Source organism: Lygodium microphyllum, chromosome 11 (assembly GCF_053477565.2).
Source record: "Lygodium microphyllum isolate KBCC chromosome 11, Lygodium_microphyllum_v1.1.10, whole genome shotgun sequence".
Classification (NCBI taxonomy): domain Eukaryota; kingdom Viridiplantae; phylum Streptophyta; class Polypodiopsida; order Schizaeales; family Lygodiaceae; genus Lygodium; species Lygodium microphyllum.
The window spans coordinates 148,063,234-148,089,202 of record NC_141145.1 but is presented as its reverse complement, the minus strand read 5'-3'; the positions used below and the strand labels follow the sequence as shown (position 1 = coordinate 148,089,202).

Sequence of the window (25,969 nt, the reverse complement as noted above, 5' to 3'; positions counted from 1 at the left end):
CATCGAGGTTACTTATTCAAGAGCTCTTCAATTACTAAAATTAGAAAGATTGCATTGGCCATTGATCATCCCATCCCTCTCATTGCATCGATGTGTTCAAGAAGATCAACTACCTTGAAAACTCTATGCAATCCTACGCTTATTGATTTTCCTAAACCATTTATGAGCTTATTGTAATTTCCTAATCATGAAACTCATGTTAATGAGGAGGATTGTTATTAAGGGTCGATTGTGATGTACTCAATGTGTTCCTCTAGCCTTGGAGTGGGACGGCCACTAGGGATCGACCATGTGGTCACTCAAAGTGAGCCACATTGATTGAAAGCCACATAGCATCAATAGCACAAGATAGGCAACAATTATAGCCCAACCCTAGTGTGTGAAATCGATTGTTATTGATGATCGATTATAATGTACTCAAGGCATCCCTCTAGCCTTCGACCGACCACAGACCATGCAGTAGCTGGGAGTGAGCCGCATTGATTGAAAGCCACCTATCACCAATAGAACAGGATAGGCACTAATTATAGCCCAACCCTAGTGTGTGAAATCCCCTCCCCAAAGGCGCAAAAGGATTGAGCATTGTGTTAAGGTTTTACTAACCAACTCGTGCCTTGCCACCTACCTTAGGATGAGGCATGCAACTAGTTAGGTTGTAAACTATTAGAATATTGAATCCTACGCGCTAGCTGATTGTTTTGACCATGTGATTGGTGGTTTTTATGTTAATGAAGAGTTCTTTAATTACTATGAAATAATGTTTGTGCATTAAATTGATTCATGTCATGTGCTAAAAGGAACCATATAACAACCATTGTCTGGGAAGGTTTACCAACTACCACAAGGTTTGGCATGCTTGCAACAAAGTGTACAATCCTACTCATAATTCATCAAGGTTACTTATTCAAGAGCTCTTCAATTACTAAAATTAGAAAGATTGCATTGGCCATTGATCATCCCATCCCTCTCATTGCATCAATGTGTTCAAGAAGATCAACTACCTTGAAAACTATATGCAATCCTACACTTATTGATTTTCCTAAACCATTTATGAGCTTATTGTAATTTCCTAATCATGAAACTCATGTTAATGAGGAGGATTGTTATTAAGGGTCGATTGTGATGTACTCAAGGTGTTCCTCTAGCCTTGGAGTGGGACGGCCACTAGGGATCGACCATGTGGTCACTCAAAGTGAGCCGCATTGATTGAAAGCCACATAGCATCAATAGCACAAGATAGGCAACAATTATAGCCCAACCCTAGTGTGTGAAATCGATTGTTATTGATGATCGATTATAATGTACTCAAGGCATCCCTCTAGCCTTCGACTGACCACTAGTGATAGACCATGCAGTAGCTGGGAGTGAGCCGCATTGATTGAAAGCCACCTGGCACCAATAGAACAGGATAGGCACTAATTATAGCCCAACCCTAGTGTGTGAAATCCCCTCCCCAAAGGCGCAAAAGGATCGAGCATTGTGTTAAGGTTTTACTAACCAACTCGTGCCTTGCCACCTACCTTAGGATGAGGCATGCAACTAGTTAGGTTGTAAACTATTAGAATATTGAATCCTACGCGCTAGCTGATTGTTTTGACCATGTGATTGGTGGTTTTTATGTTAATGAAGAGTTCTTTAATTATTATGAAATAATGTTTGTGCATTAAATTGATTCATGTCATGTGCTAAAAGGAACCATATAACAACCATTATGTCTGGGAAGGTTTACCAACTACCACAAGGTTTGGCATGCTTGCAACAAAGTGTACAATCCTACTCATAATTCATCGAGGTTACTTATTCAAGAGCTCTTCAATTACTAAAATTAGAAAGATTGCATTGGCCATTGATCATCCCATCCCTCTCATTGCATCGATGTGTTCAAGAAGATCAACTACCTTGAAAACTCTATGCAATCCTACGCTTATTGATTTTCCTAAACCATTTATGAGCTTATTGTAATTTCCTAATCATGAAACTCATGTTAATGAGGAGGATTGTTATTAAGGGTCGATTGTGATGTACTCAAGGTGTTCCTCTAGCCTTGGAGTGGGACGGCCACTAGGGATTGACCATGTGGTCACTCAAAGTGAGCCGCATTGATTGAAAGCCACATAGCATCAATAGCACAAGATAGGCAACAATTATAGCCCAACCCTAGTGTGTGAAATCCCCCGCCCCCCCCCCCCCCCCCAAAAAAAGTAAAAGGATTGAGAATTGTATCAAGGGTATACTAATCAACTCGTGCCTTGCCAACTACCTTAGGACAAGGCATGTAATCACTTAACTACACAATTAGAAGATCAAGTCCTAGGTGTTAACTGATTGTTCTACCCATGTAATTGTTGGTTTTAATTTTAATGAAGAGTTCTTTAATTACTATGAATGAATGTTTGTGCATGAAATTAATTAGTGGCATGTGCTTAAAGAAACCATGTAACAACCATTGTGTCTAGGGAGGTTTACCAACCACCACAAGGTATTGCATACTTGCGACGTATACAATCCCTTGGGGCACATTTACAAACACAAAGACGACATAACACTTGCTCAACCTCCCTGCCCTACCCCGCCCTACCCCCAACCTTAAACCCTAAATCAATTTTAATAGTTCTTTAATTATTATGAAAGCACATTTGTGCATTAAATTGGTGTCGTATGCTTAAAAGAACCATGTAACAACCATTATGCTCGAGAAGTTTTACCAACCACCACAAGGTGTGGCATGCTTGTGACACATACAATCCCTTGGGGCACATTTACAACTTTAGAGTAGAGACAACATAGCACTTGCTTGTTGACCTCCCCACCCCACCCTACCCCCCAATCTTAAACCCTAAACTAATTTTAATGTTAATGATGAGCTCTTCAATCACTGTAAAAGAATGTTTGTGTTTGCTTAAAGAAACCATGTAACAACCATTATGTCTAGGGATGTTTACCTACCACCACAAGGTATGGCATGCTTGCAACATATACAATCCCTTGGGGCACATTTACAATAGAGACAATGTTGCACTTGCTTGTCGACCTCCTCACCCACCCCACCCCTCGATCCCAAACCCTTAACTCATTTTAATGTTAATGAAGAGTTCTTTAATTACTACGAAACAATGTTTGTGCATTAGATTGATTAGTGACATTTGCTTAAAGGAACCATGTCACAACCATTATGTCTTGGGAGGTTTACCAACCACCACAAGGTATGGCATGCTTGCATCGTATATAATCCCTTCAAGCACATTTCCAAATTGGAAGCAAAGATAGCATCACACTTGCTCAACCTCTTCCTACCGTATGATTGGTGGTTTTTATGTTAGTAAAGGGTTCTTTAATTTCTACAAAAGAAAGTGCATAAAATTGATTAGTGTCATGTTCTAAAAGGAACCATGTAACAAGTGTGCTCTATGGAGGTTTACCAACCACCCCAAGGTGTGGCATGCTTGTGACAAGGTGTATAGTCCCAACCCCCCACAAAACTACCCCAAAAAATTACACGTCTACAATACACCTCAACCTTCAAAAAAATGCAACCCTCCATGTACCCCTTTACATTGCTTTGATGCTGGCTAGGGGAGGGATTACACTTGAGCTCATACCTAGCTTTAAGATGTGCCCTTTATGTAATATAATGCCCTTACAATAACACCCACACCAACGTAAGAACAAGCCCATAGAAAGTATATTTAGACCATTGACTTGGTAACTCCAAAGCAAAGAAAATGATCTTGATCATCTCACCCCATGAGGTTTTCAAACTTTTTGGGTTTGAAAATAAGCTCATCTTGACTCTTTCCTTCCCAAGGTTTAGGAATCTGGCAGAGTTTTAACTATGAAAAACATTCATGTGAGGCAGATAAACAAGGAGATCAATTAAGAATCCAAAGGTCTACTATAAGGCAAAACGGTGATGTTTGTTTCTATTTTCATGCTTAACATACCAAACATTGCTTCCCCACATACTTTCCAATTCAAAGAGTGGACAGTGAAAGCCCATCATGAATCGTTCTTCCGCACAATGCACTTAAATATATAAACACAGTTTTATTAGCCCCTTCTGTAAGAAAATTATCACTTACATAAATTACATCATGTAGTTTCATAACTATTTCTTGATTTTGTTACAGCTCTTCTACATCAAGTAAATACAAACACTTTATGCATTAGACCAAGTAGATGCAAACACTCTATGCATTTGTACTTTCTCCACATCATGGGCCTCAATACATGCTTTTAGGCATGCTTCTACCATATATCAACATTCCACAAAGGGACAACATACACACTTCCTCAAGTACAATGCAACAAATAGGACTACACATAACTTCATCTGGTACAGTGTAACAAATGGAAAAGATCTTTCAAAAGCCGGGAAGGGTGTACCAGAGTGTCCCATTTACTTTATGTACTGTACAAGTAGTCACGCTTACTCATGCTTCAAGTCTTTCTGGTTTGCATTTCAAGGATATTGCAACACACACTTCCATGTTTGCATTTGATGTATTATGTTGTCTTGAAAGATGGCAATGCAATTGAGGCTGTTGCAGGCAACTTCGATACAGTGCAAGTTATTCTGATCATCCACTTACACAACACTTCTTAGCTCTGCTCAATTGGAAAAAAGCATTGCCTCATTTCATACATTCCACTTGGTTTACAATTGTCTATAACTGCAACCATTGCATGACTTCCTAGTTGCAGTCAGTGGATGTTTTCCTTGTCAAAGTTTAAGCAGACAGATTATGTGATTTCATTACCAGCTTTCAGCATGACTAGTTGTATTCATCAAGAGCCTTAATCAAGTTGCTGTTCAATAGATATGCAACAAGCAATTTTGGCTCCAGCAGCAGTAAGTATTCTGCAACATCCCGTCTCTATCGATACAGTGACTTAAAGTAAGGATGCATTTAACAATCTTATTGCATTGTTTTAGGTACAGAAAAGAATTTCCAAGAATAAAAGTGTTACAAGACCTAGTGAAATATTACCAATAGTGAGCGCTACCCCAACCTTCTCAGCTAGAAGAAACACGTGCAGTAGCAAACACCAAAGAATAGCTGCAGAAGTTAGCATAGTTAAGCAGAGGTAGCTGCGGAAGTAAAGAATACATACAGGCAGTACCAGCAAAGAGAGCAGAGGAGAAAGCAAGAGAGAGCTATCACATCCCCCCAGCTAGATCAGAGAGCCTTGCACAAAATTACAGTAGCCATATAGGCTATACTTTTTAAATCCCTCATACGTCTTTCATCAAACTACCACACTATTACCAGATACAGCTACTACAACAATGACCATCTCCCTCTCTCTCTCTCTCTCTCCCCCCCTCCCGCAAGGCAGTATCAATCTGGTAATTTCTCAGATGATGGCCAGAAAAAGGGGGCTTGGCAAACAGAATGTTGATGTTTTTATAACTAATCTAATACTGTCCTTTATGGCATGTTCTGCCCTCTAAGATGAAGTAAAACATTCATTGACAAGGCTGCACAAAGCATCTTCCAAGGTAAGAGCATATTCTAAAACAAAAAAAAACGAACACTGGCCATCCAACTCCAAGAACATGAAGCCCGAAAAGATCATCTGTCAATCACATTTCCATCGCATCCTTGTGATACTTTTCCAAGTCAGCATCTAGCTCTGCAACGGATGGAACTTTAGAAGAGCCCCGCCAGCCCCGTCCTCTGCCACGGCCCCGGAAGCCTCTCAAACCAAACCCTCTCCCTCGTCCTCTGCCAACAATTACAGCACACAATCTATCATTATACAGAACAAGCCATATACTATGATTGTCAAATTGCAACCAACAAAAAATTTCAGATTATATACCTCAGACTAGCAGCAGGTCGACCTCTACCCACTGCTGCTGCTCCACGACCTGCTGTATTTACTGGATTTGTGCTTACTAGTTCTATCTTCATAGGCTTGCCATCAAGTTGTACATTGTTGTATCTCTTTATAGCAGCGAGAGCATCAGATCTCCGTACAAAGACAACAACTGCTGTTCCCTATTGGCAGGGACCAGAAACAGTATTAAGTCCATGACAATGGCCATTGAATTTCTCAATTGGTCATCAATTTTTAGGAAGAGAAAACACATCATACCTCAGAGCGCCCGCTTTTGTCATAATGTATACCACAATGTTTCAGTTCACCCATTTCGGAGAAGAGCTCCTGCATCCAATCAAAACAGATCCTTAAGCAGAATACAAATCAACACAATCTAATGGTCATGCATCAAACGTTTTCCAAATTGAAAATCTTGGTCACCATGTCTGTTAGGACCTATACAAATAAGATATTCAACCTGAGATCATTCACCCTTCACAAAAACAGCTTCACACAGTACAAACCAAGAAATAGCTTCACAAAAATAAGCTTTCTTGTTAGTTGCTTATCCTGAAGATCAGACTTATGTGGTCGGTTGAGAAGGCAAAAAGGCAAACTAAGAATCTTCAACCTACTATTTCTGAGGCTCCTTAGGTTGAGATCACGCAATTCTTGCAGAACAGGAAGCACGTCCATTATGGGTATCAAATACTTTCTGAACACAACCTAACTGGGATTAATATCACCCAGTAGCATAACTACTCACTGAACCTTCAAATACCACAGTAGCAGATGTTAGCCACCCCTTTACAAGCCAGCTCATTTCTTACATGTTAAAAAGATATATTGGTTGCTCTCTTCCTCCTCGGGTTTATAAGCAGCCAGATTTCTACCTTTGCTACACCTTGTCACCTTTAAAATTGCCCAGTGAGCAAGCAAAGGCAATGCCATGTGCCAGAAACACAGTGGCTTCATCATTGTGTCCTGCACCAGGATTTTACAAGTCAAACTATCTTCTTCCCAAGTCAATGTCCAAAATTTCAAGCAAAATATTGATCTGAAATGCCATTTCATGCTTCTGCTTTTCAGATTTTGATTTCAGCATATCTGTCTCGCGTTTGTAGCTGCTCGTTGTTTTTCAGCAGAGTTGGGTCCAACTGATGTCAAATCAAAAATAGACTATATATCTCGGATTCTCAGGCTGAGGGGCATCTGTCAGAGTGCAGCGATGCGGAAGCGTAAGACAAAGACTAAGAGAGAGTGAACACAGAGAGAGAGAGAGAGGAGACAATGTAAACGCAGAAAATCTGCAGTGTAGTATGCTGTATAAGAGTGCAGAAATATACACGGGGGCAGAGGAAATATCTGCGTGTCTCCGACTTGATGACCTCGATCTCCGTCAGCCTGAGCACATGCCACAGTCTATCTCAGCCAACAGATCTCAAGACAAGAATCTGAATGAATGATAATCGGAGTGTGCCACACACTAGCTATAAATAGCCAAAAATAATAAATAACAGCACCAGGTCTGCAGCCGACTGCAGAAAACTGGCCGACTGCAGACAGAAAATCTGTTCGACTGCACTGCTGGCGTGGCGCCCACTGACGTGTCCTCTGCCATATTGTGCTGACATGGCACCGCCGTACCTTACTGATGTGTCCGATTGTCTGTCCAAGGGATGATTCTACCTCTAACACCCCCTCTCAAATCCTGGACGAGGCATCAAACTGAGGGATCTAGAATGCTAACGAAGTAAAGCCTGGGGAAGCACCTTCATTAACAAATCTACAAGATTATCCTCCATCTTGCAGAACTCCACATCAATAGTCCCATCCAGAAGCTTCTCCCGAATGAAGTGATGCTGGTTCTCAATGTGCTTCGTCCAAGCATGGAATACAAGATTCCATACCAAGGCAATGCAACTCTCATTGTCACACCACAAAAGAGTAGGATGAGTCTTGGGGCAGCCAAGCTCCTCCAACAATCTCCGAAGCCACACAACCTCACATGTGGTGAAAGACCTAGCCCGATACTCCACCTCGGTAGAAGAAAGAGCTACCGTCGATTGCTTCTTGCTACTCCAAGAGATAACACCTGTACCCAAGGTAAAACAGTAGCCTGTAGTAGACCGCCTGTGGTCCACATCGCCAACCCAATCCGAGTCACTCCAACCTGCAAGAACAAGATCCGAAGCATCTGTACCTACTGGATAAGAAATCCCTACGTCAAAGGTCCCCCTCAAATACCAAAGAATCCTTAAGGCAGCCTGCCAATGCACCTGTTTGGGTTCACTCATGAACCCGATCAAAAGACCCACAACAAAACAAAGATCTATACGAGTGTTGAGAAACCAAATCAAGGATCCAATTAACTGACGGTAGCGGGAAGCATCCGTCACGGGAGAATCTGAGTGGGAAGTGGCCTTCCAGTTCAGATCCATAGGAGTAGAAATGGGCCGACAAGGCTCCATCTCAAAAGTCACCAAGAGCTCCTATATGTATCGTTGCTAAGAGATGAAAATCACCCTCTGAGACTAATAAATATCGTGACCCAAGAAGAAATGAAGAAGCCCCAAATCCGTCATCTCGAATGTCTGATGTAAAGCTGCCTTGGTCTTTCGGAACTTCTGTGCATAATCCCCTGTCAAAATCAAATCATCAACATATAACACAAACAACACACAACCAACCTCAGAAGTGTGCACATAAAGTTGCGGATTAGCCTTGGAGTCCCCATATCCCAACTTCGACTGAAGAAACGAGTTTATCTTCTCGTTCCATGCACGCGGAGCCTGCTTAAGGCCATACAAGGCCTTCTTCAACTTGTAGACTTTCTCATCCGAGGACCCAAAGCCAAGAGATAGCTTAACATAGATCTCCTCCTGCAAATCACCATTGAGAAAGGTGAACTTCACATCCAACTGAAAGACAAGCCATCGCCTATGGCCAGTCAAGGCAAGAACAACTCGAATAGTTGCCATACGAGCAATGGGGGCAAACGTATCATGGAAATCAATGTCTGGGCGCTGAGTAAAACCTTTAGCAACAAGGTGAGCCTTGTGCTTGTCCAAAGAACCATCGCTAACGTACTTGGTCTTGAAGATCCACTTGACGCCAATCACCTTCTTGTGAGAGAGACGAGCCACAAGAGACCAAGTGTCATTCCTCTCAATAGCCTCCAACTCGGCTTCCATAGCCTTCCGCAAATCGTCAGACTGCAAAGCCTCCTTCACTGAAGTGGGCTCACGATCCTGCATAACATGGGTCATCAAACAATAGTTAGAGCAAACAAGCTCCGTAGAATGTGCATGATTCCTCCGTGACCTCCACCGTCCATCCTGCGGTTCCCACTCCTCAAGGACCCCCTCGATCCCTGAATCTCGAAGTGTGTCATGGGCCTAACGAGGAGGAGAACGAACCTCTCCCCATCGCTCTCCATCTGCTGAAGACTCCGGTACATCCACCAGTAGAAGCTCCTCGAGGGTGGCCAGTGGAAGGGAAGACTCTGAATCAGAAGAAGAATCTCCATCAAGAGGCTCTGGCTCCAAAGGAATTGTCGCAGAAGCCCAACTCTCCCCTAGATCTCCAAGGATGGGGTGCTCCTCACCCCTCTCTGTGGCCGGAACTTCCACGAACCGTACATCTCGGCTCATGTAGACATCCCACTTGACGAGATCAAACAGACGATAACCTTGAGACTGGGAGTTGTAGCCAACAAAAACCTTTCATCAAGAAGCCGCCTCAAACTTGTCACGCTATGTCTTCGAGATGTGCACATAGGCATCACACCCAAAGATCCTGAAATAAGAGACATCAAGCTTCATCCCAAATTAAGCCTCAAAAGGTATCATCCTGTCAACGGCCAAAGTGGGAGATCGATTGAGGATATGAACTACGGTAGCCACGGCCTTGATCCACTGCTCCATCATGGTGCGCGCCATCTCGATCACACTTCTGTTCTTCCGCTTCAACATGCCATTCTCTTGAGAAGTGTTGGTGTTAGCAAACTCCTGGTGAATGCCCCTATCTGCACAAAAACGAGCAAACTCATTAGACAAATTCACCAACCTTGTCTGAACGCAAGGTCTTAAATCGCCGGCCAGATCAGTTCTCCTCAAAGAGAAGCCAATCCTTGAACTGGGAGAAAGCCTCCAACTTCAAAGTCAAGAAATAGGCCCAAGTCATCGTGCTGTAGTCATCTACAATCAACATGAAGTACAAGCTCCTCTTCAGGGACTCGGTTCTCATCGGGCCACAAAGATCCATACATACAAGCTCATGGGTACAGTAGATCGCCTCGAAGCTTTGTTGGAAATCGCATCCTGATGCAATTTCTCGCGAATGCAGAAGACACATGGCTGATGGCTCACCACTATATCGAGCAAACCTCGAACAAACGATCTTTGCGATGCCTTCCGAAGGTACTCATAGTTCAAGTGGCCAAACCGAGCATGCCATAAGACACATGGCTGATAGCTCACCACTATATCGAGCAAACCTCGAACAAACGATCTTTGCGATACCTTCCGAAGGTACTCATAGTTCAAGTGGCCAAACCAAGCATGCCATAAGCTCGAACTGTGTCTGAGAGGTAAGAAGAAGAGAGGTAAACGATGTATAAGACTTTAGTTTGTAGATGTCATCCTCCTCATACTGCAGAGAGAACCTTTCTTGATTCACAATCAAAGACTCGAACAGTATCACTATCAAGCTTCACCAAGAGGCTAAGAGTACAAATCTTATGAACCGAAAGTAAGTGATACCCCAATCTTGGCACATGCAACACCTTGGAAGTGTGGGTACCACCACGTCCATCTGGAATAAGCTGCATCTCACCCCGCACAGCAATAGACACAAAAGAGCTATCTCCAATGAAAATCTGCCCACGCGGTCGCAAATGGGCAACATTAATGGGAGGAGTCATGTGCCGGGAGGCACCACTATCCAAGATCCACTCACGAGTCTGGGGGGCTGTCATCGCAACATCAGAAATCTTCAATATAGAGTCCTCAATGACTGCTAAGTGTAGAAAAGCAATTGATGAGGGTGTAACCACTGCTCCAGAATCCTTCGTGTCCTTCTTCTTGGTGTCTTTTCTTGTCTTTGTTAGGGCAATCCTTCTTCCAATGACCGGTCTTACCACAAATATTGCAAGTTGATTCCTTCTCCTTGTCCTTCTTGGATTTGTTGTCCTCCTTCATTTAGTCCTTCCTCTTCTTCTGAGAGGCTTGACCAACCAAAGCCTCCGATTTGGAAGCATTCTGTCCCTTCAATTGTTCCTCTTGGTCCAAGACCATAGGAACCAACTCTTCCCACCGAAGAGTCAACTCTCGTCCTGACGCAATAGGAGTGGAATAAAAGGTACCGAATCGTGGCGACAACTGGGACAATAAAGTAATCGCCATGTCTTCGGAGGAAATAGGCTTCCCCGCAGTTTGAACCTGCATCTGAAGCTGCCGAAGCTTGTTGATATGTTCCCAAAGCGAAGAAGACTTATTCACGGACAAGGTCCACATCTGCACCTCCAAAGAAACCCTCTTCATCATGGTCATCCAGTTGTACATCTGGTCAAGCTCCAACCATATCTCGCGAGCCACCATCAAGTACTCGATGTGAGCTATCACGACTGTAGTACAAGACAAAAAAAGAAAAGAACGAATCATGGCATTCAATTTGTCCCAATGAGACTGGGCCTTGGTCAACTCCGCACGAGCACTGGAAGAGAGTTTGGACTCATCTAGCACCGAGGGCCAGTTGAAGTCCTCCAACACAAGCTCCTCCAGATCATAAGACTCTAGAATGGCGAACATCATCACCCACCAAATGCGGTAATTGTCACCATCAAGCTTCTGATCCAATGGAAGAGCCAGTAAGACAAGCACCTTCCTATCCATGATCGCCTGGAACTCCAAATCAGCCTCTGTAGACATGTTTACCTGCAATGCCTGCACAAACGCAAAATCAGCCCCCTCTGACTGTGTAAACGCAGCCTATTAGGGCTGGTTTCTCAGCTGCTCAAACCTTCTTCACCCGCTGGAGGCGATGAAAAGGTAAAATCTGTAGTGGAACGCCAGTTAGACTCCTTTCCCATACACCCACGCTTGCTTCAGCCTTGATCCAATGAGCAGCCCTCTCACTTGCCCTTGAATCCTGGAAACGCAACCTTGTGTCGCGCTGAAATCTCCTCTTCAGGTAGGTTCAAAGCTCAGTCAGTCCGTCTTTACTGCTCTGATACCATGTCAGAGTGCAGCAATGCAAAAGCATAGGACAAAGACTGAGAGAGTGAACACAAAGAGAGAGAGAGGAGTGTGAACGCAAAAAATCTGCAATGTAGTATACTGTATAAGAGTGCAGAAATATACACAAGGGCAGAGGAAATATTTGCGTGTGTCTCCGACTTGATGACCTTAATCTCCGTCAACCCGAGCACAGTTTGTCTCAGCCAACATATCTCAAGACCAATATCTGAATGAATGATAATCTGAGTGTGCCACACACTGACTATAAATAGCCAAAAATAATAAATAACAACACTAGGTTGGCTACATTAAATGCAGCCGATTGCAGAAAACTGGCGGACTGCATTGTTGACGTGGCACCTGCTGACGTGTCCTCTACCGTACTATGCTAATGTGGCACTGCCATACCCTACTGGCGTGTCCGATTGCCTCTCCAGGGGATGACTCTACCTCTAACAGCATCTAGCAAACATCATAATCTTCAATGCTTGCAATTGTCAAAAAATCTGTTAAGACATCCAAATACCTGAAATTTAAATTGATTTTGCCACAAATCAACAGTATTACTTGAGCCAGCACCTTAAGCACCCGAACATTTTGAGTTAATAAAAATTTCAGGTTTGCACACCAAAAACCTATTCTCATGGTTCCATATTATTAGGTTCCACTCTGTGCAATTAACAAATATTACATGCTCAGGTCCAATATTACATGCTTGGGTCCAATCACTAAACATAGATCAAGCCCTTCCAGGTCAATCTCACATCCCATCAAAGATGAGTGTCTTTCTTTTGTCACATCTGATCATTGACATGCCCTTCTCACATCAGATCCAATTCAAGCCCTCACATCTCATCGCTGACATGCCCTTCTTACATCAGATCCAATTCAAGCCCTCACAAGTCAATCTCACATCCCATCGAAGATAATTATCTTTCTTTTATCACATCTGATCACTGACATGCCCTTCTCACATCAAAACCAATTCAAGCCCTCACAAGTCAATCTCGCATCCCACCAAAGACAAGTATGGCCTTTCTTGAGTCACATCCAATCACTGACATGGCCTTCTCATAACACACCAATCATTGATGCAATCTTCTCACACTATACACACAGGAATATGGTTGACTACATGCCACAGAGGAATATGTCCATCACAAGCTCTCTAAATTGCATGTAGTCAACAGATTCTCGCACATTGATGTTATTTTGAAGCATGAGTATCAAAGTACCAACTCTTCTCATCATTGATGACAAGTAGGCATCATAGATCAAAAAGGATTGTACAGCTCACCATGAGCTATAGTCACACGAAACGGCCTGAAAAGGTTCCAAAATTGAAACGAGAGAAGAGAGGGACAAAACATGTTTCAAAAGACAAAATGTTTCAGGTCAAACCTTTCAGTGGCATGGCCTTTCCAGGATGTAATGAAATGTTTCAGGCTGCGTTCCAGGCCTTAAATCCCCAAGCCAAAATTCAAGTGCTTAAAGACATCAATAGAGGGAGTGAAATACAATTCTCAAGAGTTGTCAAAGATGAACGACGTGCTGCAATCTCTCCAAGATGACAGTTGCTATCAAGGCAACTGCTTGGCAGCTAATTGGAGAAGTAAATGCAAGAATCTTGGTGAAAATCTCTCCATGTAAATGGGTTGCAAACAAGCAACTTCCAGGCAGATCTTCAAAAGAGGAGAAAATGCAAAATTGGAAATATCACCTAGGTGCTGGAGTGGCAAAAGAGCTAGGAATGCACATAAATGATGAACAATCCGTTGTACTGTTCCGAGGAGTAAAACCAGTATCATAAAAGTGAAAACGATGATGAATGGATCGCCAAGCTGTCTAGACTCAAAATGCAGCAATCAAGAGTGTCCAAAGCTGATAGCAATGTGAAGATGACCTCCATAATGAGATTGTCTACTGGTATGGTGCCATGATTTGCTAGCAGCATCACGAACTAAGATATCTACCTAGATAGGTGTGTGGACACTAGTGGTAGAAGGCTGAAGCTAAAAGTGTGAAATTGAATAAATGGGAAAATGATGAAGAATGTATGAGTAAGTGAGTGTGCTATAATGCCCATTCACTACTTATAGGCACACAAGTCACTATACTATCTAGATTGACTCCCAAACACTAGTAAATAATAATCTAATACAATGCACTTACCGACTTTGCTATCTCAACATCTACCCTCTCTCTCTCTCCCTCTCTCCCCAAAACCCAAGTGGCACCTACCACACAACTTAAACAAAAAGTTATATCTTTGCACTACAAAATCGCAATAAACAACTACAACACAAGAAAGAATCTGTGCGCGCACGCAATACATGGCTCATTGAGAGAGTTGAGAGTGTGCACGCGCTAGGTGAGAGATGGGGAGAGACACACAAAGAGAGAGCTAAGTCAAAGTTAGAGAGAACAAAAGTAATGTAGGATTGTGCTTTGGGTTTTCTAATGATAAAATTGAAATCTGTGTGTGTGTGTGTGTGTGTGTGTGTGTGTGTGTGTGTTTCTTCCCTTCTTGCTACCTCGCAATGCAGCCTCATACCATGGAAGCCCAACTAAACGAAATGCCAAGAGAAAGAGATGATGAAAATTGACTACTAGTGGCAACAAGTTAGTGTAATTGAGTCATGCAATAGCAAGGCTAAGGCATTTCAAGTTATTTACATGGCATCAATGAGGTGGAGGTGTTGATTGAGTGATGGTATATCGCCTCAATATCATTGGCCATAACATCAAAGGTTGCAACAAGATACCATCAAAGGATCATGCTCGCATGAGAAGGAATTAAACATGTATCAAAAACCAAAGCTCCAAAAGACCTGCATGTCATCCGAGCATTGTCTTCAACTACTACTACTACTACTAGTGGGAGAGCCCATGAGAGCAGAGTCAATCAATTTGTTCACTACATGGCACCCACAAAGGAAGGCTCAAGTAGATGTAGCTATCACACAATTCTCTTTTCTCATGCACAATTCCATTCAATGTGACATGATCTCCTTTCTTTAATAAGATAGTTTCCAAAATTGCCCAATTTGGCCCTTCTTATTATAAAGAAATACTTGAACACAAAATATGAACACAATCGTATGACAAACCACAAACTAGCAAAAGAACTCAATAGGGTTAGGATAACACAAAGACAATGAACAAAGAAGATAAAAGAATGAATAATAGATGAATGGATACAATGCTCAATGCAGTAAACACAAAATAGAGTGAATACAAGACCTCCAATTCTCGTGTCTCTGAAAGACTAAGGCAAAGAATATGAGTTGGAGAGTATGTTGTACTTTGTACAGACCCCAAATCAAAGAAGCAAACAACCTCTAGATGTGATCAGCAACAACAAATGCAGATCTAAAGAGTCTAGATCAAGCTGAACATGACTGAAGCAGCTCGAAGAGTAGACAGCTTGATGAATAGTATTGAACCTAGTAACAACAAGGAACTGAAAACGCAGCAATATGCTGCCTCTAACAGACTGGCGACTAGCTGAAAAATGTCTAGAGGGCTGGCAGCAGCAAACAGAAGCTGGAAAGGAGTCTCCAACAGTAGGCAATGGCTAGAAGCAGCCGAATGTAAACTGGAAAGTGTCAATGATCAGCAAACACTAGGTAGGAGGGCTGCAAACTATCAACAATAACTCGGGAGAGCTGATCACTACCGCGAACTGAGGTATCTCCCAAGGAGGGGTGTAGACATCAAGAGAAGTGGGCACCCACAAGAGGAAGACCTGTAAACAAGATTAGGGCTGAGCTGATGGCCTGCCTACTATTTATAGGCAAGTGGATCCTCCCATATTAGGGTTTGGCTTGTGAGACACAAACACTCTATAGGAAAGTTTGGTAAAAATTAAATTTTAGGGATGTAATAAAGAGCTAATTATTAACCATGTTGAGAATACTTACACATGTGAAATGCAAGTCAATTAAGTGACGATGAGACCTTAGTAACCCCAATGAACAATGGGTGACGTTGGCAAAATTTGTACTAAGTTATGCTTGGCGGATACTAGGTCGTACCCGATGTCAAAACTTCACCTAGAACATTTAATTAACCATTAGTGTTAGTCATGACACTATGGAATTGGCATTAATTAATCAATTAATGCCAATCCCAAACTAATAAGTGCTTAGGATCACTTGGGTGATACATTGGCCTAGCCAATTCAATTGTTGGCCAAATAAATCATTTTTTTGAGCCACAACTAACTATTAGATTAATTTTTAAATTTAATATTGTGAAAATCAATTACATAAAATTGGATAATGTTGGAAATTATTTTGGAAGGCTGCCACTTAGCAAGACTTGACTACAAGTGGGAAAAACGATTTTGAGGCTAGCAAAGAGAGAGAGTCATTTCAACCTTGTGCAAGTTGAGAGAGAAAGAGAGAGAAGAGGCTACCATTGCTACAGCAACCGTTGACAAGCCGTTTCCAACCAACAAGAGACCCTCCAAGGGCCAATGACATACCCAAAAGAGACCACAATAGTAGGTGACAATAGTTTGAGAGTTGTTTCAGCCAAGCAACATCACATATGGTGTGTTCTATCAGTGGAGACAGCTTTCATGGCTATCTAAGGAGGGTAGCTATTGATTCCTTCCATTTTCTTGCAAAGTCTAAATCCGTTGCATGTTTAGCATTCTCTCTCAACCATTGGAGGCAAAAATCTTGACTCATCTCTACAAAAAACCCTAATTTACAACAGAAATCAAGATTTGACAATCACTCAAGAGAGAGAGTCATTTCAACCTTGTGCAAGTTGAGAGAGAAAGAGAGAGAAGAGGCTACCATTGCTACAGCAACCGTTGACAAGCCGTTTCCAACCAACAAGAGACCCTCCAAGGGCCAATGACATACCCAAAAGAAACCACAATAGTAGGTGACAATAGTTTGAGAGTTGTTTCAGCCAAGCAACATCACATATGGTGTGTTCTATCAGTGGAGACAGCTTTCATGGCTATCTAAGGAGGGTAGCTATTGATTCCTTCCATTTTCTTGCAAAGTCTAAATCCGTTGCATGTTTAGCATTCTCTCTCAACCATTGGAGGCAAAAATCTTGACTCATCTCTACAAAAAACCCTAATTTACAACAGAAATCAAGATTTGACAATCACTCGAGAAGCATGCTTAGAAATTGAAGGCCGGCCTAGAGACTTGAATTTCAATCACTAAAATTGGAGTAATTTCAAGAGATTCAAGTGGCAATTCAACCAGGAAACATTTGGGGCCCAATTTGTCACTCAAGGAGCACAAATGAAAGCCAATCCCCAACCAAACCAAGGGGAAAATTGGTTTGAAGGCTTGTTGGTCATTTATGACAACAAGAGGCAATTGGAGAGCAAAGGAGATTTAGTGAATCTTATTGTATTCCATCCAAATACCACAAGGGGTGCCAATTTTGGGGCTAACAAGCTATCCATTGTCCAAGATTAAGTGGTAACATGTGCATTTTCAGTTTGTGTGAATTTTATGTTTGCTGTATTTGTCAATTAATCGAGTCATTACCACCATCTTTGAGAAGGAAGGCTAGTTGCATGGTTTTGTTGCTAGGATACCATCAACTCCCTTGAGTAGGTGGGCTCAAGGCACATGTATGCAAGTCAATGAAGTTGCATATTGCTGAAATTGTGATCAGCTGAGTGCATTTATAGCAAGCATGTCATCATGCAATGATTTGGGTTCAAGTCACGATGACGCTTCACCATTGAAAGGCACATAGAGAAAATGCAATGCCTAATCTTGGAATAGGCACATAGCTTGGGCAAAAAGGAGAAAATGTGGGTTTAGAGCAAGAAGCATGTCCCTCTAGGCCACTAAATGCTTATGATCAGCAAGATGAAGAATTTGATGACCGATTCAAAGATCGTTTGAGAAAAGCAGCTAATATGTTAGCATATTTAGCAAATGATCCTCAATTTACTCGGTTTTTGAATTCTTCCAAGGACAGCAAGGGCCAAAAGAGAAAGTCATCATCTAGAGCTTCAAAACAACACAATGTACCGAAGGAAATGCCAAAACCATTTCAAGATGATCCCAATGTTGTCAATGAGCAAAAGCAACTAGTGCAAGTGGGGTAAGACACATAAATGCAAGGCCATCTCGATAGTACGAATGCAATAGATTTTGGATAGCAATACATGATACAAATATGGGCCAATGAGGATACTTTGGTGGTGGTGCTATATGTTGTGCTATGGTGGATCAAGAATTGCATATGGGGACCATGGTACAACTCCTTATGGTATATAGCAACCAAAGCATCAAATGAAAGGCCCAATGCATTCGAGTATGGCAATTGGAATGTAAAACCCCATGTATGGTAGTATTGGCATGATACTTGGGGCACACAATGGCATGTATAGTAATGCATCTACACCCCCTCGTATGTATGGGGCTCAAATAATGAATGTTGGTCACACAAATGCTTCTTATGGTGCTGGTTATGATGCAAAGGTAGCAAGTGCACCCTTTTTGCAGCAACCAATCTATGAGAATTTGGCTCCCAAGGGGCAGCAAAGCACAATGATGAGGGTGGAAAAGGGGTGAGGTTTGAGGCCATTAATGGTGCACAAGATAGGTGAAAGCTGACTTTCATTCAACAATTTGATGCAGGTTATTCAGAAGGCAATTCCACCGAATCCCATAAAGTTCGAAAGGTAGCGATTTTCTTCAAAAAAATGCATTGTAAGAGTGATCCACGTTTCTAATGTGAGATAGAGCATTCTCAACATGGACACAATTTAAGCTAATGTTTGCTTCTAATTGGTTGACAAGCACCTTTGAAGTGGATATTACGACTGCTTGGAACAAGATAGATGCATCACAATGCAAAAATTTGGAGCAATACAATAAGATATTTTAGAATAAATTGTTGCCCCTTACTTCTTATTGAGTTGTCACTCTCATGGGCCAAGTGGAGAAGTATTGTTATGGGCTGCCTAAAGGAATTAGGGAATTTTACTAGAAGACCACCTTAACCAACATGTCACAACTCATAGAGACAACAAATACAATCGATGCTTTGCTGCATGGAAAGGACTCAGGCTTCCAAGATGATGATGAGCCCTTCGAGAAACATTCAACAGCTAAAAAAAGGAGCAAATCTGGAAATAGGGCTAAGAAGAGGCAAAAATGGAAAGGAAAACTTGGAAAACACTTGCACAACGCAAGGAGTTAATGGCTGCAAATAAATGCTTTGTATGCAAACAAGAGGGCCACATGGCAAGGGATTGTCCTAATAGGCTAATACTTAAAAATAAGGAAGATCAGAGGTAAAGCTTCCCAAAGGTATTTAGTGAAATTTCATAATTATTCACCAATGGATACCAAATGGATGGAAAAGGGTGACAACACAAACCACTTTTAGTTGTTACAACTTTACCTAGGAGCCTTTCAATTGGAACCTACTTTGGATCAAGCTCAATCAAGCTCAACAAAGCTTAGAAGGTCCAAAGCATTGCCTAATGCTAAGGGAAGGTAGCACTTACACTCCTCTAGCAATAGACAACTCTAGTATATAGTGGATCTCAAGTGTATTCACCATGCATCAAAGGTATTGTTTGCCAATAGTATGTTTGCAAGGTTACTATTCAATGTACTAATCACTATAGTTGAAATGCAGATGGATATGGTTTTGCATCAATGTATGATCATTAGTTTTCATTAGTGTATGATCATTAGAGTATGGTCATCACCATCAGAGGCTGATTATCAATTGCTGGTTTTCAACGAATGGTCATTAGTTTTCAATGGTATTAAGCTGGGTTTATGGACACCAACATGTGAAGTAATCCCACTTATAGTACAACCATGGTTTATGCTTACTCCAGTTGATTCATCAAAAACTTTTGAGATAAAGTAATGGATGCATCCACAATGGTTCTACCAACAATTAGAGTTTCGTTTTGGTCAATAATGACTTAGTTATAAGGGCTGGAAATTTCAGCATGAGTTGGACAATAGCATAATAGAGTAGTAGCAACTAACGTTCTTCAACTATGATGCCCATGGCTTTTCTAGTTTAATATTAGTTTGCTTTTGTCACTTGGCAATGCAATCGAGGATGATTGCAAGGATTTCAAGAGGGAGGTATGTCACGAGGATGTGTAATTTTAATGCTTAGAATGCTTAGCTTTGGCATTATTAAGTTGTGCACATGTAAGGTACACATGTGCAATGCAAGTCAATTAAATGACTGAGACCTGAGTAACCTTGGTGATCAAAGGGTGACATTGACAAAAGATGTAATAAGTTATGCTAACAAGTACTAGGTACTACCCAATGTGAAAATGTGGCCTAGAGCATTTAATTAGCCATTAATATCAATGGGGATGATACTATGGAATTGGCATTGATTAATTAACTAATGTCAGCTTTGAGCTAATGAGTGCTCAAGATCACTTGGATGATAAATTGGCCTAGCCAATTTAAATATTGGCCAATCAAATTATTTTTGAGCCACAAATAATTATTTATATCTCATCAACTTGCAAATTCTTCTTTGCACCATGGAGAACAAGACTCTCATACCTGACTACATGTCCATCTTGCATTAAAACAGGCCTAGTGTTGTTATCACATGCATCACACTGCACAACAAATAGATCTAGCAATGCAAGCACTAGATTTGAAACCACTTTTCCTTGTCAAATGCTAATATTTCCACTCCTATCCATCTAAAAGACACCTTTCTTTTGCAAAGCATGCAAGGGAGAAGCCATTTCAGCAAAATGATGAATGTACCTTCAACAATATGAGCAAAGTCCAAGAAACTGCCAATCTCACACACATTAAGTGTAGCCATAAACATTTTGCTTGAACATTAGTAAGATCCATATGTATGCCATCAACCAATGCTTCTTTAGCTCATTGAACACTATAGCTAAGTGTTTCCCATGCTCCACTTCATTCAAGAAGCTAAAGCATTCATGAGCCTAAGAGGCATAAGCAAATACTCATATAAGACAAAGAAAGTGCAAAAGTTACCTTAGGCACATCCTCAAGCCTATCTAATAGTAACCACTTTTCATATCTGTACAGTTTAAAAATTTGCAAGCTCTTGCAATCTATCCATGATATCATCAATCCTAAAAGTTGAAAATTGGTTTTTGACCGTGATCTTATTCAAGACTCTATAGTCAATGCATGTACACCATGAACCATCATGTTTCTATACCAATAACACTAGAGAGAAATATGAAGATAAGTTGGGTTGCATCAACCTCTTTTCTAACAGCTCATTGACTTGGCTCATAATCTCCTCCTACCGGGCTACACTCCTCTGTAAGGTGGCTTATTTAGGGCAACATTTCCAAGGATCAAATCCATGGCATAAACCTCACACCTTTCAAGCCATAGCTGCCCTGACAATGACTATGAGAAGCAATCAGCATACTCCTTCAAAAATGGCATGTGATCTTTGTCTAAATTACATTATCTATAGTTTTAATATTATCTTTACCTTTTGCAAATACCAAGTGAGTTGATAGGTGATTTTTCATAATAGCAAGAGCAAATAAAATGAGAATTAATTTCCCTTTAAGCTTCATATTCAAAGTATGTGCTTTGCTCTCATGTTGAAGAGTGACTACTTTGTCAATTAGAACATACAAATGATGTTGCCAAGGCATGCCAAGCATTGTATCACAACCCTCCAACATTGCTATGAAAAAGTCTTCATTGTCCACATATCTATACATGTGCAACCAAAACCTTCCAATAATGGGTGATATCCTCTACATGACCCTTGCATGCCTTAACAATCTCTCCCATAGAAACCATCTCACCCTCTCTATGCAACCATGTTTGTAAAGACAAAGTTTACTTGTACATCTAGATCAAAGAAAATGCATGTTAATCCCTTGCTTTACCCCATGCTCTACAAAGCTTTGTTGCATCATCACTGGGATACTTACCAAACACATTAGACATCAAATGAGCAGTACTTTTGGGCTTCTTTCACTTTTGATCGCCTTTATTTAAGTATTACCAGCTTGTTTCCCACTAGGACAACTCCTTTGCCATATGCCCCTCCTGTTCACAAACAAAGCATCTATTTGCTACCATTAATTCTCTTCATTGGGTAGCATTTTTTCATGTTTCATCTTGTTGTGTTTGCTTTTTACCGGCCTTAATTTTAGACCTCCCCCTCTTCTCCATCTTAAAAGTTTTCTTTTCAAGCTTCTCAGCATTTCCTTTGAAGCCAAGTAAGTTATCATGCAATAAAGCATTTGATGTACACGTAATATCTGCCAACTGAAACATGCTAGAATCTCTTTTGGCAGCCCACAATAATATTTCACCATTTGCTCTAAACAAGGGGACTACGCAATAGGAAGTAACAAGCAACAACACCTCTCAAAACTTTTTGTTATATTACTCTAAGTTCTTACATTGAGAAGCATCCAACTTATGCCAAGTTCCAAGGTGCTCATCAACCATGCAAAAGCAAACAGTTGCTTAAATTGTACCCATGTTGATAGTGCTCTACCTTGCATTAGAAGTGATGTCCACCATTGCAATGCATTACCCTTCAAGAATGTGACTTAATGAAGTTTTGTCCCAAGTATGATGCATCAATTTGCATAATAAAGGTCAAAGCCTCCAATTTGTCTTGCACACCACTAGCTTCATTGCTCCAATTTGTCTTGCACACCACTAGCTTCATTGCTTTGCCACCCTCATTAAGGCCTTTTGTCATTATCATGACAAGCATTCATTCCATAAGTCCCATAAACACTAGGGCTAGTGACAGCATTCCGAAACATGTCCATTAGTCACCAAAAACCATATCAATATGATCATACATTAGATTATGCAAGAGAGAAAGATCAACTAGAATGGGAATCTTTCAAGGGATAACTCTAATGGCAATTTTGATTGCACCAATAGCTTCAAAAGAGGGATAAAATTCTAGTGCAACTAGAAAGCGTTCCTCTTCTGTCGCCACCTCTCACTAAGGCGAAGAAGGAAATTGCTGCCCTCGCCCTATCACGCATGCACAATCTGTTGTTGCCTCATTCTCCCAACCTCTTGCCTTCTCAAAACCTCCCTCTTAGCTACCCCTTAGCTAGAATGGCCATCCTTCTACCCTTATCCAATCCCACACATTGTCCAAGAACTTGCGCAGCATGTTCTCTCTTTGATTAATAAATGATGCATATTCTAATGCAATCTCAACCTCTACACTCTAATTTCCAGCAATTAATTAATGGCTGAAAATTAATTATTCTCTTGTTCTTTCCCATTAAGTTGCCACTGTCCATCCACATTTAATGTGCTAAGCCCTTGGAATTTTAACTTTCATTTTGCCTTGGTCTAGCTCTAAATGTTTAATTTTTACTAGCCCAAATGACACTAGTCATTCCCAAGGCCTATTTAATGCTTGAGGCTGAAACTGATACCACACACCCACAAGCACCTAACCAAAACTCATCACAAACTTTGCCAATGTCCCCAACCACATACCTTAAATTTTGGACCTGTCACCATGAATAATTAGCTTGCACTTTGCATGTGCACAAATAATTACGCTAAAGCTATGCAACAAAAATTGCACATCCTCTTGGCGGCCCAAGTGTTCAAATAACTACATACAAAATATAAATTTGTGCTTAGAGTACCAAATAATCAAGTGTTCAAAATAAAAGACAAGCTGAATCTTGCCTTTCCATGTAGCTTCCACTCATTAAGCCATACAATGAGGACCACAAAGCAAATCAATGGCGCCTCCAAGACCTGACAATCGTGCTAAACTAAGAATGTGTCATTAAGACTAATTCCACATGCTCCACAAATCCACTCATTAAGCCATACAATGAGGGCCACAAAACAAAACAATGGCACCTCCAAGACCTAACAAACTATCATACTAAACTAAGAGCGTGTTGCTATGTCTAATTCCAAGTGCTCCAAGAATCCACTTATAGGGACCGATCACCTTTGCAACCACCCATGCTCAACTCTACTCATTGTGTAAAACCTAAAGAAGCTTGAAAGGGAGACCACCGCAAAAAGGTTCAATCAACCATTTATGCATTCTTTGAAAAATCCATAGACATTCAAATTTCCCTCTAAACTTCAATTATAGCATGTCACTATCAACACACAATTGAAGGTGGTGGCTGTTTCTCTTTCCACCATAACTACAGCCAATGCACAAGTCTTTCATCCTAACTTTCTAACAAGTTAGCAACTACACCTCGTCTTCTAATAAAAAAGGCTAGAATTAGAGAGCAACCTCATAGAAAAGAGGAGAGGAACTTCTTAGCCTTTCCACACTTTGGACAGGTCCTCCTTGCTGTAGGCATCATTGCTTGTTCAAGAACAAGAAAGAGAATTATTGGCAAACAACAAAGACAATAGGAGTGGAACCACATCATGATAATACCCCTATGCAAATAAATAACATCAAATCCCAAGAAAACCAAACTAACAAGGACATAGACAAAAGGACACCTGCTGACACAGAATACAAGCAACTGTCTACTGCTGTTCAGAAAACCTAACGGCACAACGAAAGGGCTCAAGGTATGGCTGAATGGGAAAAGAGTCCTCAGTGGAGCTGTCCACAGTTCCATGCTCATGAAATTTGTATGAAGCCATAGACAACCTAATATGTCTTTATTTAATCACACTCCTAGTCATAACATTCAACTATTGAGACATGAACTAGCGACAAACTGTCAAGTAGAGAAAAGGCATGGACCTTAATATCTTCATTCGAAACGCCATAGTCCAAATTTGATATCTGGAGCTTGGTACCAAGTCCGAGTGTCGGCCCAACTAGATCGTCAAACAGGCCAGTTCGCCGTGCTGCGATGGACTGCTTCCACACGACAAGATGCCATCAGAGTACGGCAAAGTCAGCACACTAATTTTCTTCCTGCCGCACCACCTTCTTTTTTTTTTCTTAAAAATAATGTCTCTGCTATAATCGCGTCCCTCCATGGCCAACATAAAGAAAACAATAGCAGTTTTTTGCCGTTATGTAGCTTGCCTTGGCAATTTGGAATGCAGATGGACGCCTAGGACGAAGATAGGATGAAGTTCTGGATCCTCGGCCACTGCCGCGGAAACTTCCACCGCCTCTTCTGCCTGCACCCCGGCCGCGCCTGCCCCCGCCTCCTCCTCCTCCTCCTCCTCTCCCTCCTCCTTTACTCTGCTTGTTCAGTTTGATGATCTCGTCTAACGGCAGGTCCAGGTTGTTACTCATGATAGGGGCAGAGGGGAAAAATAGGCAGGGGTGAAGATGGTAACAAATTGCAACTAGGAAGACACAATGATGCGGGACGGGGAAGTGGGGCAAAAGGGGCTACAGGAGAGGGAAATCGCAGGAAAATTGAGGCATACAGAAGAACAAGGGCTCCGCTAAGCTGCTGTGTGGAAATTTGAATGGAACCCTAAAACTGTTCTGTCATGAAAACAGGACAGTTTCTCAAAGCCAACGCGCAGTCCTTACTCTTTCTGTTCCTTTTCTTTTTTCCCTCCCCCCCCCCGTTTCACCTGCCCAATTGGCAAATTGGATGTTCCTTTATTAGCGTGCACACGCTTGTTAGAATGGTGACTATGGCAGTCTCCAAAGCCACGACACACGGATATCATTGTGTTCTCGGGGAGTCAACCTAGCCAAGTGAAGGGCTGGGTACAAACCGCACCTAACGAAGTCCATTCAATATCCTTCTATCTTGCTGTAACTTTTCTTTTTTTTTTCCCATTTCACTTGCCCAATTGGCAAATTGGATGTTCTTATATCAATGTGCTCATGCTTGTTCGAATAGTGACTGTGTTAGTCGACACAGACAGCCATGCCACACAAAGATCAATTCGACCTAGGAGTCAACCTAATCAAGTTAAAGGCTATGTCTAAATGCACCTTACAAAGTCCAT

General features: G+C 41.5%; 1 protein-coding gene across 1 annotated transcript; it reads right to left on the bottom strand.

The window, feature by feature from the left end:
* Nucleotides 1-5,137: 5,137 nt before the first annotated feature.
* Nucleotides 5,138-25,598, bottom strand: LOC148029500 (THO complex subunit 4B-like). The gene is made up of 5 exons (XM_087688339.1): nucleotides 25,080-25,598; nucleotides 24,789-24,905; nucleotides 6,100-6,168; nucleotides 5,824-6,002; nucleotides 5,138-5,726 (listed from the first exon to the last, which is right to left on the bottom strand). The coding sequence occupies exons 1-5, from the start codon at nucleotides 25,293-25,295 to the stop codon at nucleotides 5,585-5,587; spliced, it is 723 nt and encodes a 240-aa protein (XP_087544465.1). The 5' UTR covers nucleotides 25,296-25,598; the 3' UTR covers nucleotides 5,138-5,584.
* Between the last annotated feature and the right edge of the window lie 371 nt (nucleotides 25,599-25,969).

What these genes read in the sequence shown, in the direction of transcription:
- LOC148029500 (XM_087688339.1), bottom strand. Translation starts at nt 25,295, where the DNA reads ATGAGTAACAACCTGGACCTGCCGTTAGACGAGATCATCAAACTGAAC. An exon ending in TTTCGAATGAAGATATTAAG is followed by an intron (nt 6,169 to 24,788) that starts GTCCATGCCTTT and finishes GATTGGATGCAG; the next exon opens with GAGCTCTTCTCCGAAATGGG. An exon ending in CGACCTGCTGCTAGTCTGAG is followed by an intron (nt 5,727 to 5,823) that starts GTATATAATCTG and finishes AATTGTTGGCAG; the next exon opens with AGGACGAGGGAGAGGGTTTG.